General features: G+C 46.4%; 1 protein-coding gene across 1 annotated transcript in view; it reads right to left on the bottom strand.

Annotated features, from left to right (window-relative positions):
- Positions 1-839: 839 nt before the first annotated feature.
- The window catches only part of celsr1a (cadherin EGF LAG seven-pass G-type receptor 1a), a 56,338-nt gene continuing 42,922 nt past the window's right edge, over positions 840-14,255 (bottom strand). Inside the window, exons 16-37 of the mRNA XM_068755476.1 lie at positions 13,496-13,616; positions 12,780-12,963; positions 11,910-12,011; positions 10,985-11,079; positions 10,396-10,605; positions 9,960-10,143; positions 9,744-9,887; positions 9,491-9,668; positions 8,969-9,136; positions 8,731-8,857; positions 8,423-8,623; positions 5,990-6,164; positions 5,387-5,499; positions 5,202-5,281; positions 5,001-5,127; positions 4,778-4,903; positions 4,470-4,600; positions 3,147-3,247; positions 2,919-3,062; positions 2,539-2,796; positions 2,078-2,453; positions 840-1,925 (exon numbers count right to left, since the gene is read on the bottom strand). Coding sequence (XP_068611577.1) covers positions 1,901-1,925; positions 2,078-2,453; positions 2,539-2,796; positions 2,919-3,062; positions 3,147-3,247; positions 4,470-4,600; positions 4,778-4,903; positions 5,001-5,127; positions 5,202-5,281; positions 5,387-5,499; positions 5,990-6,164; positions 8,423-8,623; positions 8,731-8,857; positions 8,969-9,136; positions 9,491-9,668; positions 9,744-9,887; positions 9,960-10,143; positions 10,396-10,605; positions 10,985-11,079; positions 11,910-12,011; positions 12,780-12,963; positions 13,496-13,616 — 3,370 coding nt within the window. The 3' untranslated portion in view covers positions 840-1,900. The remainder of the gene's footprint in view (positions 1,926-2,077; positions 2,454-2,538; positions 2,797-2,918; positions 3,063-3,146; positions 3,248-4,469; positions 4,601-4,777; positions 4,904-5,000; positions 5,128-5,201; positions 5,282-5,386; positions 5,500-5,989; positions 6,165-8,422; positions 8,624-8,730; positions 8,858-8,968; positions 9,137-9,490; positions 9,669-9,743; positions 9,888-9,959; positions 10,144-10,395; positions 10,606-10,984; positions 11,080-11,909; positions 12,012-12,779; positions 12,964-13,495; positions 13,617-14,255) is intronic.

Raw genomic sequence — 14,255 nt, forward strand, 5'->3', positions numbered from 1 at the left:
TTGCTGACAACAGTCTTTCAGATACCAACTGTGACGCGCATTAATTTTCCTTTATTTATTTTTGCCTGGAGGTGATGGAGCAGAGATAAAGACAAGGGACAAGGGACAAGGGACAAGGGACAAGGCTCGATCTGATCGGGGCTCGTCACTCATACCTAAGCAGCTCCTATGGATTCAGGACAAAGCTGTACTCCAGTGTGAATTATGGACCGCCTGACAGAATTATATGTTTTAACAGACTTTATTCTGGCATGGAAATTGATGAAACAATGTTATGTGGAAAAGGCCTCACGTGATTGGACATTGAAATCCTTTAAGAAGGATTTCCACACATCAAAAATAAAACTGCCCGGAAATGAACCCGTGTCTGACCGAGGACCCTCCGGAATGCCCCTTCGCTTCTTGGCTCGAGGGAGACACTACCCGTGCTACCGCTGAGGCTGTAAATAAATAAATAAAATGCATATATAGTACATGTTATATGCTTGCTTGCATATAACGTGTACTATATATGCATTTTATTTTTCACTATTGAATGAGGGCAGTGAGAAGAAATAAGTAATTTGGATGTAATATATATACATGAAATATGTCCTGTGGGTTGCAGTTGCCTAGCAACAGACGTTTGTTAGACTGCACGACACATTTAAAAATTCAACATATCTTTATTTTACAGTCACAATCATTTCTTTCTTTCCAGTGTGTTAAAACCATAAAAAATAAATATACATTATGTTACAAAACATTTCCAGTGTCTTGGATCAATAACGCAAAAAACCCCCCCAAAAAAACAAGGACATTTGTCAACAGTTTTGATTACAGGAGCGTAAAATACTAGGGTTGCACAGTATGCATGGTAGAAAGGTCTTCAATGAGTGGTAAACCTGCAAAATGCATTGAGGTTGGCATTATTTTCACTTTGAACTCAGATTCGGGAGCCCAAAATGCATTGTCAGCTGAATAAATGTCCATTGTGATGCAAAAATCATGAAATGCATTGAGAAAATCCTCAAATGCACAAAGATCTTTGTATTACCTGTAAAGTCAGTGTTTGACTAGTGTGTGTGTGGTGTGTGTGTGTGTGTGTGTGTGTGTATCGGGTTTGTTCAGAATGAAGGCACAGAGTGTATTGTTCTCAGTTGATTTAAAATGATCTTCACATTCGGAAAGTGTTCCCAATGTAACACAGTGTAGTTTAGAACCTTGTCCTATCGACAGCTGAAACACAAAATAGATACTTTCTTCTTCACCTTAAACGACGTCTACATATTTAATTACATGCTGAATGCACAGCATTGAGGAGCAGAGGAGGGCCTTCCTTTGAGAAAATAAAGAGCACTTGGTGTGTGTGTGTGTGTGAGACAGTGATGTCTCGCGTCCACGAGTCAGCGAGAACCACTTTACTGGACTTGTAGTCCTTGAACTCCTCTTGGACTACAACTGTACCAGGATGTATTTGTGTCTGGGTTGACACATCTGCCTTTCTGAGCGTGACGTCCACATTTCCACATCGCTGCCCGGCTCACCGGTCAGCTCCACGTAACCGTCTCTGAGGAGCAGCATTCTGGAATGGGATTTCCTCCGGCGGTTTTGGCACACGTTCCAACGTATTCCCCAGTCCGACAAAGCATTCCCTTTATTTGCCATGTCTTTCAATTCTCTCATCGATGGCAGTCTTAAAGTCTGCAAATTAATACTGCTCTCCAGAGAGAGGGATGGTTGCTTCGATCAGGAATAGTGTAAACTTTGACCATTCGTCCACCCAACTTCCGGCACCCATCTGTCCGTCGTTTCTTTCCTTTCATTCCTGCCCTCTCGGTTCAGCGCCCGTCCTTCTCCTCCTCCAGCTTTTTCACTTCTCCTCTCACAAGGGCAAGCTGGTCAGGGTTTTCCTAACAGGTCAGATCGAAGTTTCATTACTGCCGCTGTTATTAAAGGAAAGAGGGATGGGATGAATGCGAGGAGAGGACAGGCAGGAAGGCATGAACGCGCAAAAAATGAAAGTGGATGCGTGGAGACAGGAAGTCATGATGCGGAATCGATCAAAGTCTGCGTCATTCTTCAGGTTTCCACTTACTCTGAGTCCGATTCGTTGCCTCCGTTGACCGTCCCCGCCGTCAAGTGCATTGCCACTCCTCCGTTGGTTTCCCGGTAGATGGCCACCGGTGGGGGCCCGGCGGGAATCTGTGGCCGGGGGGCAATTGGAGGTTTGACGAGGGAGCTGTTGTTGTGGTTGGCTGGGTGGCCTCCGTCATTCGAAGACAACGAGGGCGGCCGGGAAGACGGGGCTGTGATGTTGACGGAAGACGGCGGTGGCGAGGAGGTGTTGCTGTTGTTGGGGGGAGGGGAGGTGATGGTGGGGTGGTTATAGTCGCTCAGCTTCTCCCTCAGACGATTCTTCATGTTCTTGTCGCTGAGAGGGGGAGGGTAGCTGATCTTGTTCTTTAAGATCCCTGCGAGGGACAGAGAGTTGAGCCCGATGTTAATCTCGTATCAATGAATCGGTTCAAACAGAAACGAAAAGGCTTCCCCTCTCACCTTTTCTCTGCTCTGGCTGGTGGTTGCTCTGGCTGTTGGGGAGGCTAGAGGGCGCTGCGTCTCCTGTATTCCCAGGCGTTTGTTTCCCCCTCTCTTGGAGAGTCTCCCCAATTTGGTTGAGCTTGTTCTCCGGGTGCAGCTCGACATTCACTTTGGTCTCCACCCTCAGCCTCTCAGCGCCGCGAGGGTCCTCGCTGTCACTGGCTGTGGTGGCCTCCATCGGCCAGTAAGGCTTCACGTGATTGGACATTGAGTCCCCTAGGGCGGGAGGAGGGAGTGCAGGCAGGAAGTTAAAGAACAAGGAGCAGTGAGAAGTGACAAAGTTGTGCTGAAGTGAATAAATGAAATGTTGAAACCCATCGTGGGAGGCATCCATATACCTTTAGGGGTGCTGTGAATAGGCTGCCTCTCATTGTTCCACTTAGGCTTCACGTCGATGTCATCTTCCCCACTGTCAGAGGAGTGGGAGGAGGCGTAGGAGGAGCTGTGCTCATCAGCTGATAGCTCACTGTCTGAGTCCGAGTCTAAGGGAATGTAGATAAATGGACATTTAATGAAACGCATGGAGGCATGCATTTGTATGCGGGTTAGGGTTAGGGCTATCTCACCATCTCGCTTGGAGCCGTTTCTGTGGAAGAGCGCTCCGTCCAGATCGGTGTGTCCTTTCGCTGTGCCTGAAGAAATACTGGGCTTCTGACCAGACTCCTCCCTGGGGGGGGGCAGGCACAAGAAGGAGGAAGGGCAGAGGAAAAGGGTTGTGAAACATGACATGATCATGAGGAGGCAAACGGGGGGGGGGGGGGGGGGGGAAGCGCAGTGCTCCTGGCAGGTCAGATGATTTGAGAGCACTTGTGTTTGACGGACAAAAAAAGAGACGAAACAACTGTCTTCATCGAAGATGAGACGAGCACCGACACTTCTACACATTTTCACACACAGAAAAAAAGACAATTGATGGATTTAAACATGCACTGCTTATCCTTTCCATTTATGCAGTTGCAGTTTGTAAATCACGCAGCTGTATTTTTTATTAAGTGCACCTCTTCTCCATCCTTTCAACCTGTAATCAGTCCAGGCTGGATTGATATGTTCACTCCTGGAACAGGCAGCGCATCATCCTGCTGCTTCTCCGCTTTAGCATTTTTTGCTCCCATTGACCTGGGCGTCAGCTTGCATTTTCTGAGATGAACCGAAGCTTTTATGAACTGAAATGTAGCGTCAGACCTCACCTCAGCTCCGTAAAACACTTCTCTAATACACTAGACATATGTAACGCCACACCACTGGGATGAAGACATGGCTGCAGTACATCCAAACACGCAAACTCGATGAAGTGAAACGATGCACAACGTTTAGAAAAAGTCATCGAGTCAAAAGATTTCTCGCTTCAAATTAATTCACGTTATCTTAACTTCCTATTTGTGCATGCACCCCTACACAGAAGCCAGTAACAGTATGGCTGGACGGTACGTCATTCTTTTAAGGAGTGTATTTTCTTCTCTGTAGGTGTGGTTTGTGCAACAAAGCCATGCACCATGCGCCGACTCGCATCTTCTGCATTCTGTGGCAGTATGCATTTGTGAAAGGAAAATAATGGAAAATAAGAATGTAATTTATCTGCAAAGGCGCGGAACAAGGACAGGGTGAAAAGATCATGCGTAACGCCGAAGTGCTTGTGTGTGTATGTATATATGGATATATATATATATATATATATACACATAAATATATATAAATAAAAAGAGCTTTGGGTGTGCTAGTAAGTTTGAGACATTAGATGCATCATCACACATGCAGAAAGGAGAAGCGCAAACAATGGTGGGAAAGGTTGAAAGAAGATGAAGTTAACACGCACGCGCACACACACACACACACAGACACGCACACACAGTGCGTTAGAAGCAGCCATGCGGTCAGTGAGCATGTTGTACCTGAGTGCGTATGCCAGGTAGCTGCTCTTGGCTGACCTGATTGTGCTGTCCAGCGACACGGTGGATTCGCCAATGCCTGAGCGGTACAACGCGCCGTCCTCCGTGTACGTGTTGTTGCAGTTGAGCGAGCGCTGAAAGTGGAGGAATGAAGCGACGGAGGGACAAGCGAGATAGAAACCCAAAAAATATTATGGTTTGTCTGATGTTGCAACCTCGGAATAAGCGGTAATGATTAAAATGCTGTGACAATGAAAGATTACACGATGAAAATATACACAACGGAGAAACACACACGTCTGTTCACTCACAGTCAGCAACGAGGCCCGTGCGGTGCTGGTCTCGTCTGGTACGCTTTTCTTTCCGGTGAAGACATTCTTGAGGTTCTTCCTGACGTCTTTGCTGAAGATGATGTGGAAGAAGAAGATGAAGACTCCCTGTGAAGAGAGTGAAACCAATGCATTAGAAATAGGGCCGTAAAGGCCCCATTTAGGTGCACATATTAATAGACAAATAAGGAAAAGACACGCTTACCTGCAGACAGCTGAAGACAGCAAACAGGTAGTGGAAGGCCATCACGTTGCTGTTGACTGCCATCAGTCCGAGCAGCCAGGTGGCGCTGATGAGCAGCAGCAGGAGGAAGGCCATTCGGAGGGCAGCGCTGAGCAGGAGAGACGCACAGAGATCAGCGTCCCTCAGGACAAAAAGCGTTGCTATGCGGGACATAAAACCTACACGGCTCCCGATTTCTCCACAGCCTTCTGCCGGCGACCGCACGAAGCCTTTGCAGCCAGAATAAAGATCACGATATTCACCTTTAGACAGTGAAGAACAGAAAGGGACATTAAAATTCACTTCCAATCGGTACAAATCCAGACAATGAGACGCAGCATTGGACTACTCTAGTCCATTATACATACCAGGACGACGACAGAGATGGGTCCCGCAAAGCTCCAGATGAGAGTGTCATGGACAGAGAGCCAGCAGAACTCTGGGTTCCCATAACCCTGAGGGTCAAGACCGACTGCCAAACCTACACGGAAAAGCAACACAACGAAATATAAGAAGGAAAATCAAGGAACAATCTCTCATCCTAACTCCATTCCTTGTCACAGAAATAGTTCCACAGCTTCTCACTCATCAATGCTATTCACCATGTCCATTTTCGTTCCTTATGGATGCCCTTATATTTTGCTCTGTAACTTTACAGCTCCCTCATGCAGTGCCCGAGTCTATATTCTAATATTATGAGTGATGCTGTAATCCAAAAGTGACAAAGGCAGGAAAGTACGTCACACATAAATTGGAGAAACGACTATAACATTCCCGTCAACTGATGCTGCATTTCTTTTACACAAGATTTATGCCACTGGTTTTTGTCATAATTTGCCATCTCTGCCTGTCTCCTCCCACTCTTTCATCCCCGTCTCGTCTATAATTTTCCCACCAGCGCCACGGCCTCTTCATAGGAAACGAGTCACGGCATGAATCCCCCCCCCCCCGACAATCTGCCAGTGCCTCACCGGTGATAACGGCCGGGATCCCCCAGCCTATGGCGTAGTAGAACCTCATGTGGCCATGGTTGATGTTCCGCAGCTCCGTCAGCATGCGGTAGATGTGCAGCCCCTCCACGAACATCCAGGCAAAGGTGCACATGTAGAAGTAGTGGAGGAGGATGGCGATGACTGTGCACACAAACTGGAGATAAAAGAGAGTAGGAAATTACACTTTGATCACTTTTTCCCTTCCTAAGAGTCATCACTCTGTAATAAATCCCCCCACGAAGGCACGCACAGAAAACTGGGTCCTGGCCTCGAAAATGGTTTGAGTTTCTGTTTTATATCACCGTAAGTCCATATGTTGCAAGTTACGTTTGAAAATCTTTCCTGAAATCTCACGACTCAAAATGTCACAAATTGACATTGAAAACGCTGAAAACAATTCATATTTGGAGTTTTGTTCAAATGGATTAATGACAAATTATTGCACAAAACCAATTTAAATGAAAGCAATAATTCAACCAATCCCTCCGCCGCGCTCCCGGTTTCCACTCCCGCCGCTGCAGAGGAGGAATGCTGTGTGTCAGGGAATGTCCCAGCAGTGGAAATACTGAATTTGATTAACACAGAGCATTGCTGTGGAGATCAGAGCAAGAGAGAGAGACAGAGAGAGAGAGACATTGACAGGCTTATAAATCATCCTGCGTATCACCCTGGGCGCACACACTGACAGCATTCCACAGGTTTTGGCGCACAAACACACCTGAAGAAAAGATGGAGGACATACAAACACACAGTCGACTGAACAACTGTTTAAAATAACTTGGTGTCGTTTTTGAAAACTGTCGGAAACCTCCTAATCTATGTATCTTGGTTTTGTTACCGACCGTAACGGGCGGTTTGCTCTAGAACAAGTTAAGGAAACATCACCCGCCTCTCACAACCGACAAAGACATCCGATTGGTCAGGCTCTGCTGGAAGTCACTCTTCAGAGCCAAAACTGGAGGTACATATCTGAACGTTTCCACCACAGTTCATGTGAGAGCATGTGAGATGCTTTTTCCAAGGGTTTAATCTGCTTCGCCTAATCTGGGGAGAACGTGAAAGTTTATGAATTACAATTGAAATTCTGCAGATTTGCTTTCCTCATCCAAGGAATGAGTTGTGATAGAAATCTGCTTGAACGCCTGGAGGAGCTTTGAGTTGTTTTGTGTGTTTGATAGCTGGTTCAGCCAGATGACTCATAGCTGATATGTTCATCAATCAGGCAGGAAGAACAATCAAACTTCTGTGAAAGACGAGGAGGCATTCTGCACCTTGCATGTGAAAAGTTGAACTTGTGACCTCGGCTGATTGCAACACATTTGTGCAGCGTTACCTGGTGTGACGTAACCAGGAGTATTATTCTTGTCTTATATGTTGAATTAAAAAGCTACAAACTTCAGAATGGGAGTAAAAAATAAAGTTCCGGCCAAAAAAAGATCAACCGGAACAACGCCATGCAGGCTAATTTACATCGGATTAGACAAAGTTACAACTTCAGAAGTCCACTTGCGTTTTTATCCATTCTTTACACGTCTCATGTAAATATAATTACCCACCACTTAACAGACTGATGGTTTTTTTTTCTGTACCACAATCACAACAATGATCTATCCAGTGAAAACAAAGCAGTTATTTTGAGGACGCTGTTGCCAGGGTTACCGCTGAGGTGTGCTCCTGCAGAAGCAGGGGTGGGGGGGGGGGGGGCAGTCGCAGCACGTCTCAGCTACCGGGACACGCAGGGGTGCATTAGTGTCCGTGTCAGCAGACTTGAAGGGGTTCTCGCACCTTTTGATCCTGTACCGTATGTCTGTGTGTGTGTGTGTGTGTGTGTGTGTGTGTGTGCACATGCATGGTTCTGTCTCCTAACTCGGTTAAGAATCGATAGATCTCCAGCTCTGCTGATATTCGACACCGATAGGACTGTCAATTCAGGAAAGTGACTATAGAGGAGATTATATCTGAATCATTCCTCACTGTTAAAGTCCTTAAGTACGCAGCAAAACTTAATCTGTCCCGTAAAAGCAGGCTCTCAGGTATTAAGCCTGAAAAAAGCCGCTGTCAACGGAGCGCTGGATGGCTGCTGTCACGCTGAACAAACATGGCGGGATGCCTGACGTCTCTTAAATGGTGGGGTGAAACATTTTAATGCCGTCTCAAGTTCCACCTCGCCACACGCGGAGGAAAAGCCGTAACTGCATCTGTTCCAGTGTCGTGTGCGTGGGGTCTGTGTAGCGTTCCACCTACGTGGCCAAACGATAATCTGCAGAAACGAGTTTAGCGAGCGAGCAGATGGACAGCGAACAAAAAAAAGACATGCACAAATGGCTCAGATAGTTCAGTAGAATTTCTGTTAAAAGGTGCCAAAGATGGCGGAGTTGAGAGTTCATCCGGCATGAGAGGCGTCTCGCTCACCGGGTTGTCGGTCTGATTGATTCCCAGCAGGAAGACGAGCTCGGAGAAGAACAGCGCGGCCACCAGGTTCCTGTGGATGACGTGGAGGTTGGAGTGGAGTCGGCGCAAGAGGCACAGCAAGACGAAGGTGAGGAGGAGGAGAAGCAGGGAGACCGACACCGTGGCGTAGGTGACGATCTTCAGGGGGAGAACGTCGCCGTGCTGTGGGTGGGCAGGAATCACATCACGAGTTAGAAAAAAAAAAAAAAAAGAACGTTCGATAAGAAGACAATTGTCCCCCCCCCACTTTCTTTCCCGGGCAGTTCTACCTCTCGTTTTGAAATATCCATGAGCACGGCGAAGCTGGTCATGTGGTTGCACTGGCAGCTGATGTGGCTGCTGTTCCTGTTGAGCACTTCACAGCCTTTAGCAGACCAGCCGCCGGCACCGCCGAGCCTGAGCGCACCGACAAGCACAACAAGCTGAGCGTGAGAAAGCGCGGACCGCGCCCGCGTTACCTGCTGCACGGTGTGTGTGTGTGTGTGTTTGGGGGGGGGTCCCACTCACGCCATGGAGTGGTTCCAGAAGACACAGACAGGTTTGGTCCTCTCCTCTGTCTCGAGCAAGGTATACTCCAAGGTTAGGGGCGGGTCCAGAATGGGTGGAAGAGGAGGGCCCTCCCTGTGCAGCGTGGCGCTCACGATGGCTGTGTTGATCACCGGACGGTTTGGGATCCTTTAAGTAGAACATGCAAATATAATAACCCCTTTATGAATGTCCCGTTTTAGTGATTAACTCTTTCCACACACATCAACAGTTGTGTTCCTTCAGAATAAGATGACTGTAGAAACCCACTGGGGAGTTTTCAGAGTTCAGAGCGGGGTGCATCTTCCCTTTTCAACACCATCATTCTCGTTGTTTGAAATCGTTAGACCGGACGGCACTTCAAATTTTAATCCAAGAAAAAAATTAATGGAAAAGTTGACCTGCACTCCTGCGCTTTTCGGTGTCAGACAAATGCCGGCGCTGCAAACGGCTACGCGAAGGCATTTCAGCGGAACGCCTAATCTTTAGCTGTCAGTGGCGTACCTCAGACTCCTGCGGTCAGGGTCGAATCTTTCCGGGAGGAGCTTCCCGAGTGATTTGTAGACTATCACCACGGCAACAGGGAGCGGGGCCGCTGGCTCGAGATAGCGCCGTTTCCTATCAGACACCGAATGCTCCTCCGGCGGGAGATCGGTCTGAGGCGGTGTGACGGCGCCGTGCTCTGCCGTGATGGGAGAATGGTCGATGAGGCCCGAGTTGCATTTGTCACACAAATAAATGTGTGGGCGGGTCCTACCTCTTTGGCCGTGAGAGCGGAGGGCGAATTGGGGGAAGTGGACTGAAGAGCCAAGCTCTTTGTCATATTGCTCCGTAATGTCTTCAAACCGGGGGATGGTCACCCTGTCTGGGTCCGACACGTCCAGGTAGTCCACAGTCAGAACTAGAGGAGACAGGACGGCGTGAGATTAGGAATCCCAGATTCCACATACTGAGATTAAACTCCTCCACTCACTCATATTGTCAGTGATAATGGTGAAGGGCTTCAGGTAGGTTTTCCGGACATTCTGTGCCAGAGTGTTGGCGTATTCCTCGAAATTGCGGAGCAAATGGGCGGTGCCACCTTCCGTCCTCTGGATCTGATCCCAGTGCTCCTTGTTTTCAGGATCCAGTAGGGCGCTCCCTGCTCGCACCAAGTTCTGGGAATAAAAAAAAAAAAAAGATTGCAGATTACTGAGAGCAAATAATCCCCCCACGTCTCACTGGTCGCTGGTAATAAAGCAATGAGTGAGAGATTAGATTACTTCAATGGTGGATCAAGTTACTCTCCCAGTGGCAAACCGCCTGTTGGGGGGGGGCAGCGTACCCCCACAGCTCATTGGGCGTACGATGGTTTCCAGTTAGTTATGAAGCCAAGCAAGCATTGCATAAGATTAGTTTTCCCTTTCTACCTCATTGAACTCTGCATCCTTCATGGCGGTGAGTTCAAATCCCGCCTGCTGGCTCTCATAATGCAGCACGAGGTTCAGCAGCTCGGCTGCCGTCTTCACATCGTTGCCATAGTAACGCTGGGCGTTGTAGGTGGCGCTGTGAAGCAGGCGGACAATGCTCTTGGAGCGTTCGCTGTCCATCCTTGAACTGTTGCGGCGCAGGTCCTCGTTCTGGAGGAGCGAAGGGGGGGGGGGGAGAGAACAAGAGCGAGCAGGTCAAGACAAAGGGAGCTCGAGCTGAATGTGTGCAATGAACACGATCGAAATTGGTCAATCCCCGGATTAGTGAGCCTTTGAATAGCTCAAGCCTCGAGTGTTAGGTTCAAGTTCAAACACAATAGGTGCAATACTTGGTTCAAATCTCCTACAGATCACATCCTGTGAAATTACAAGTTGTCGAACACACGATCACGCCCTTGCAAAGCAGATTTTGTTCAAGCAAGCAGCAACAGGCTTTTTTTTTTTTTACCATATTGAGGACTAATGTCCTTCTTATTTGAGACAAAATTACATACTTCATCTTTGTCAGATATTTGTGTCTCGTACTCACCACTTTCTTCAGGTGGAAGAAAGTGACAGTGGTGCAGTTGAAGAGTTCAGGTGACAACCAGCCCTTCTCGTCACTGCAGTGGCGGATGGCAGTGCCTAAAAAAACAAGCACCAAAAACACAGGAAATGTGTGTCTGGCAAAAATAGATGTTTACAAAACTATGTCAAGACATAAAAAAAAAAATCCAATGTTTGTCTGCTTTCAGAAAAGCAGCTGTGATTGTTTTTGGCCCTGGGTTTCACCTCTCAGGCTACATTTGATACGGTTATTGCCATTTGATACGGCCAGAAAGGAAAACATAAAAGGTGCTGTCAACCAGATGTTTTCTGAAATGCAACAAGATTGAATGAGTCAAATATGTAAAAGTAAAACAAAAAATATCTGCTTAAAAAAGAGCACGGGTTTAAAAGCTGCAGCATCCTCATTTGATGAGTTGCTGTACTGCTCACGTAAAACCTCTTCATGGTTTCAAAAACTAAAAACAACTTGTTCCAGTCGAATTCAGTTTGGAAAAAAGACTCCATCCAAACGTAAAGCCTTTTCAAATGTTATCGCTGCCAAAGAAGAAACGGCTGAAGGCTGCGCCTGTTGGAGCTGAGGGAAGGCAAAGAGCATTCCCCTCCGAGTCCAGGGAGACAACAAAGGGGTCGTCATGGTGACGCCACTTTACTAGGAACAGGTCAGTGAACTTGAATCCCGAGTTCACCTCCACTGACTTTCTCCTCACACACACACACACACATCTGGAGGGGGAGGGGTGTTACCGTTAGCTCTTATGTAATGATTATACAACATAGCCATAATGAAGCTCTTCTGATCTTTTTTTTTTTTTTAAAGGGGACCACACAGTTTTAAATATACATGACAAATAATTACCACAACGTCTGCCTTTGTCGTCATAGAGATCACCGATATCATCACTCACCAATCGATCCTTTGGGACAGTTCATAGCAGCGGGTCGTCCAAATTTGGTCTTTGGCCACCAGATGCCTGCGTCAAATGCCTTGGGACAGCCATCATACACAACTGTGGAAGAAAGGGCAAACACACAAAGTATGAACGAGCAAATCTTTCATTTAAGAATAAATCCGATCTTTTTTTTTTACATGTTTCAGCCTCCATCATCCTATTTTTTCCACTTTGCAGGCTTAGACTTTTTTTTAACCATTTAGGATTGGAAAGTGTCTCATCCTGCATCCCTAATGAACAAAGTAAGAAGTGGGACATCTTCATTCCTCTCAATCCCTCCCAATAAAAAAAAAAAGAAGAAAAATCTTCATCCATTCAAAGTCTGAGCACGCTCTGAGATACTGAAGCGCTTCCTGTTGGGTCAAAGCGAAGACAGACTGACATTCGTTCTGTTCGGGGACTTTGTGGTCTTGTCTTCCATTCATTTCTAATGCATTGTGTGGGTTCAGTCCAAGTGCCAAGTTAGCCCACTAGTCAGACTTGCCTCTTCTGCTTGACTGGGTCACGACAAAGACACGCAGCTCGCTCAACTGTAGCACCAGCAGACGTAAGCGACACTATTTGTCTCCTTTTGGCAGTTCATCGGTGCTCACTTTCGTGAACCTCAACATGTGAAGGAATAAGAAAAGAATTGTCCATCCAACTTCTAAAATGACTTTTTTTTAAAGGACTTGTTAGAAAGAATAACCTTTTTAAGCTTTTAATGTATTACTGAAGCGGGGACATTTGCACAAGTTATGTGCCCTTTAATTAACATTTGAGCATTATGCTGGGGAAAATCAGGAAAGATTAGACTTTACATACGGTATGTGTAAATTCACATACCCTGACATCCAGAGGGAGTGACCTCAGCAAAGGGGTTATCACAGCGGTTACACTGGCGTCCGATGACTCCCCCTTTGCAGGCGCACTGCCCGGTGGCGGGGTCACATGTTCGCGTCTCAGAACCGTCGGAAAAACACTCGCAAGGGTAGCAGGTGTCCCCACCTTCAGGCCGGTAGTGGTTATCCTACAATTAGAAGAAAAGCTATTAGGAAATAGAAAAGCACTCAAACGCACAAACCTCCCCCCCCCTCTGGCTCATCATCAAAAGGTTCTAAAGTGTTCTTGGAACCTTTATACACCAACCATGAAAAAGTAAAAGTGAATCAGAGTTGTTGTGTATTTTATTTTAATAAAAGCAAAGAACGAAAATACTTTATTTACAAAACATAAAGATAATAATAGAGACCAGGCATCTAAAAAGCATTTAAAGCAAAAAACACTGCCAAAACAAAAAAAAAATAAAGTCATAGGAGGACATGCTGGTTGTCCAGGGAAACAATTTCCTCACCTCATTCATTGCATGATATTTCATATCGGACCCCTTTATGACTAAATAAATATAGATACCTTCATGCATAATGCGGCTAACAGGCACATAAAGTTGTAACAGCAAAAGCTCTGAGTGCATTGAAATAAGACGCAATTCCTTTTACTCCTCGTTAATGCAGCTTATATTTCCTGTAACTGCGAGCGACGCCACCGCCTGTGTGTTTCACCTTGCAGCGACACGCTCCGGTGGTCTTGTTGCAGTCTTTGTGAAATCCCTTGTCCGTGTCACAGCTACAAGGCCCACACATGGGATCGCCCCACCAGCCTTGAGGACACGGCTTCTCCACCCTGTCAGAGATGATTAAAGAGGAAATCAGCGATACGCTTCATGTAAAACTCACTGCCTGTTAAGCACCAGACAGCAGATAGACTAGAGAGAACCATTAGGCAGATAAATAGTCCGATATTACAGAGAGTGGATTTAATGTCGGCCACTCTGTAACTCCTGGATGTTTAATTAATATGCAAAGATTAATAAGATCATCATATGAATCCATTGACAATGTTGTATTCTCAACAAACATGCATTCGGCAATCTAATTCCCCTTCTATTGCTTTTTGCTACCTTTGACCTGCTATGGAATGCAGGCTACACACATTCTATTAACTGCCATTTTATTTTATTTATTTTTTTCTACTTTTTTTTGGTACTCTAAGAAGGAATTTAAAAGTGTTTTGGTTTTTGTCATTTTACACACTGGAAAACCAAATCTCTTGCAGAATCTAGAATAAACTTCCTCTTGGCTTTAAAGTCGGCGACTCATCCAAACACACGCAGGCGTTCCTCCTGTGGCTCGAGATGTGATGCAATCTGTTCAGGGCTGAATGGTGACATGAGGGAAGCAGGGAGTGAAACACCTATGGAGGATTAGTCAGGCGTGTAGAGAGGAGGAGGAGGAGGGGGGGGAATCCTACATCCTGCTTAAG

This window comes from Brachionichthys hirsutus, chromosome 22, assembly GCF_040956055.1.
Source record: "Brachionichthys hirsutus isolate HB-005 chromosome 22, CSIRO-AGI_Bhir_v1, whole genome shotgun sequence".
NCBI classification, from domain to species: domain Eukaryota; kingdom Metazoa; phylum Chordata; class Actinopteri; order Lophiiformes; family Brachionichthyidae; genus Brachionichthys; species Brachionichthys hirsutus.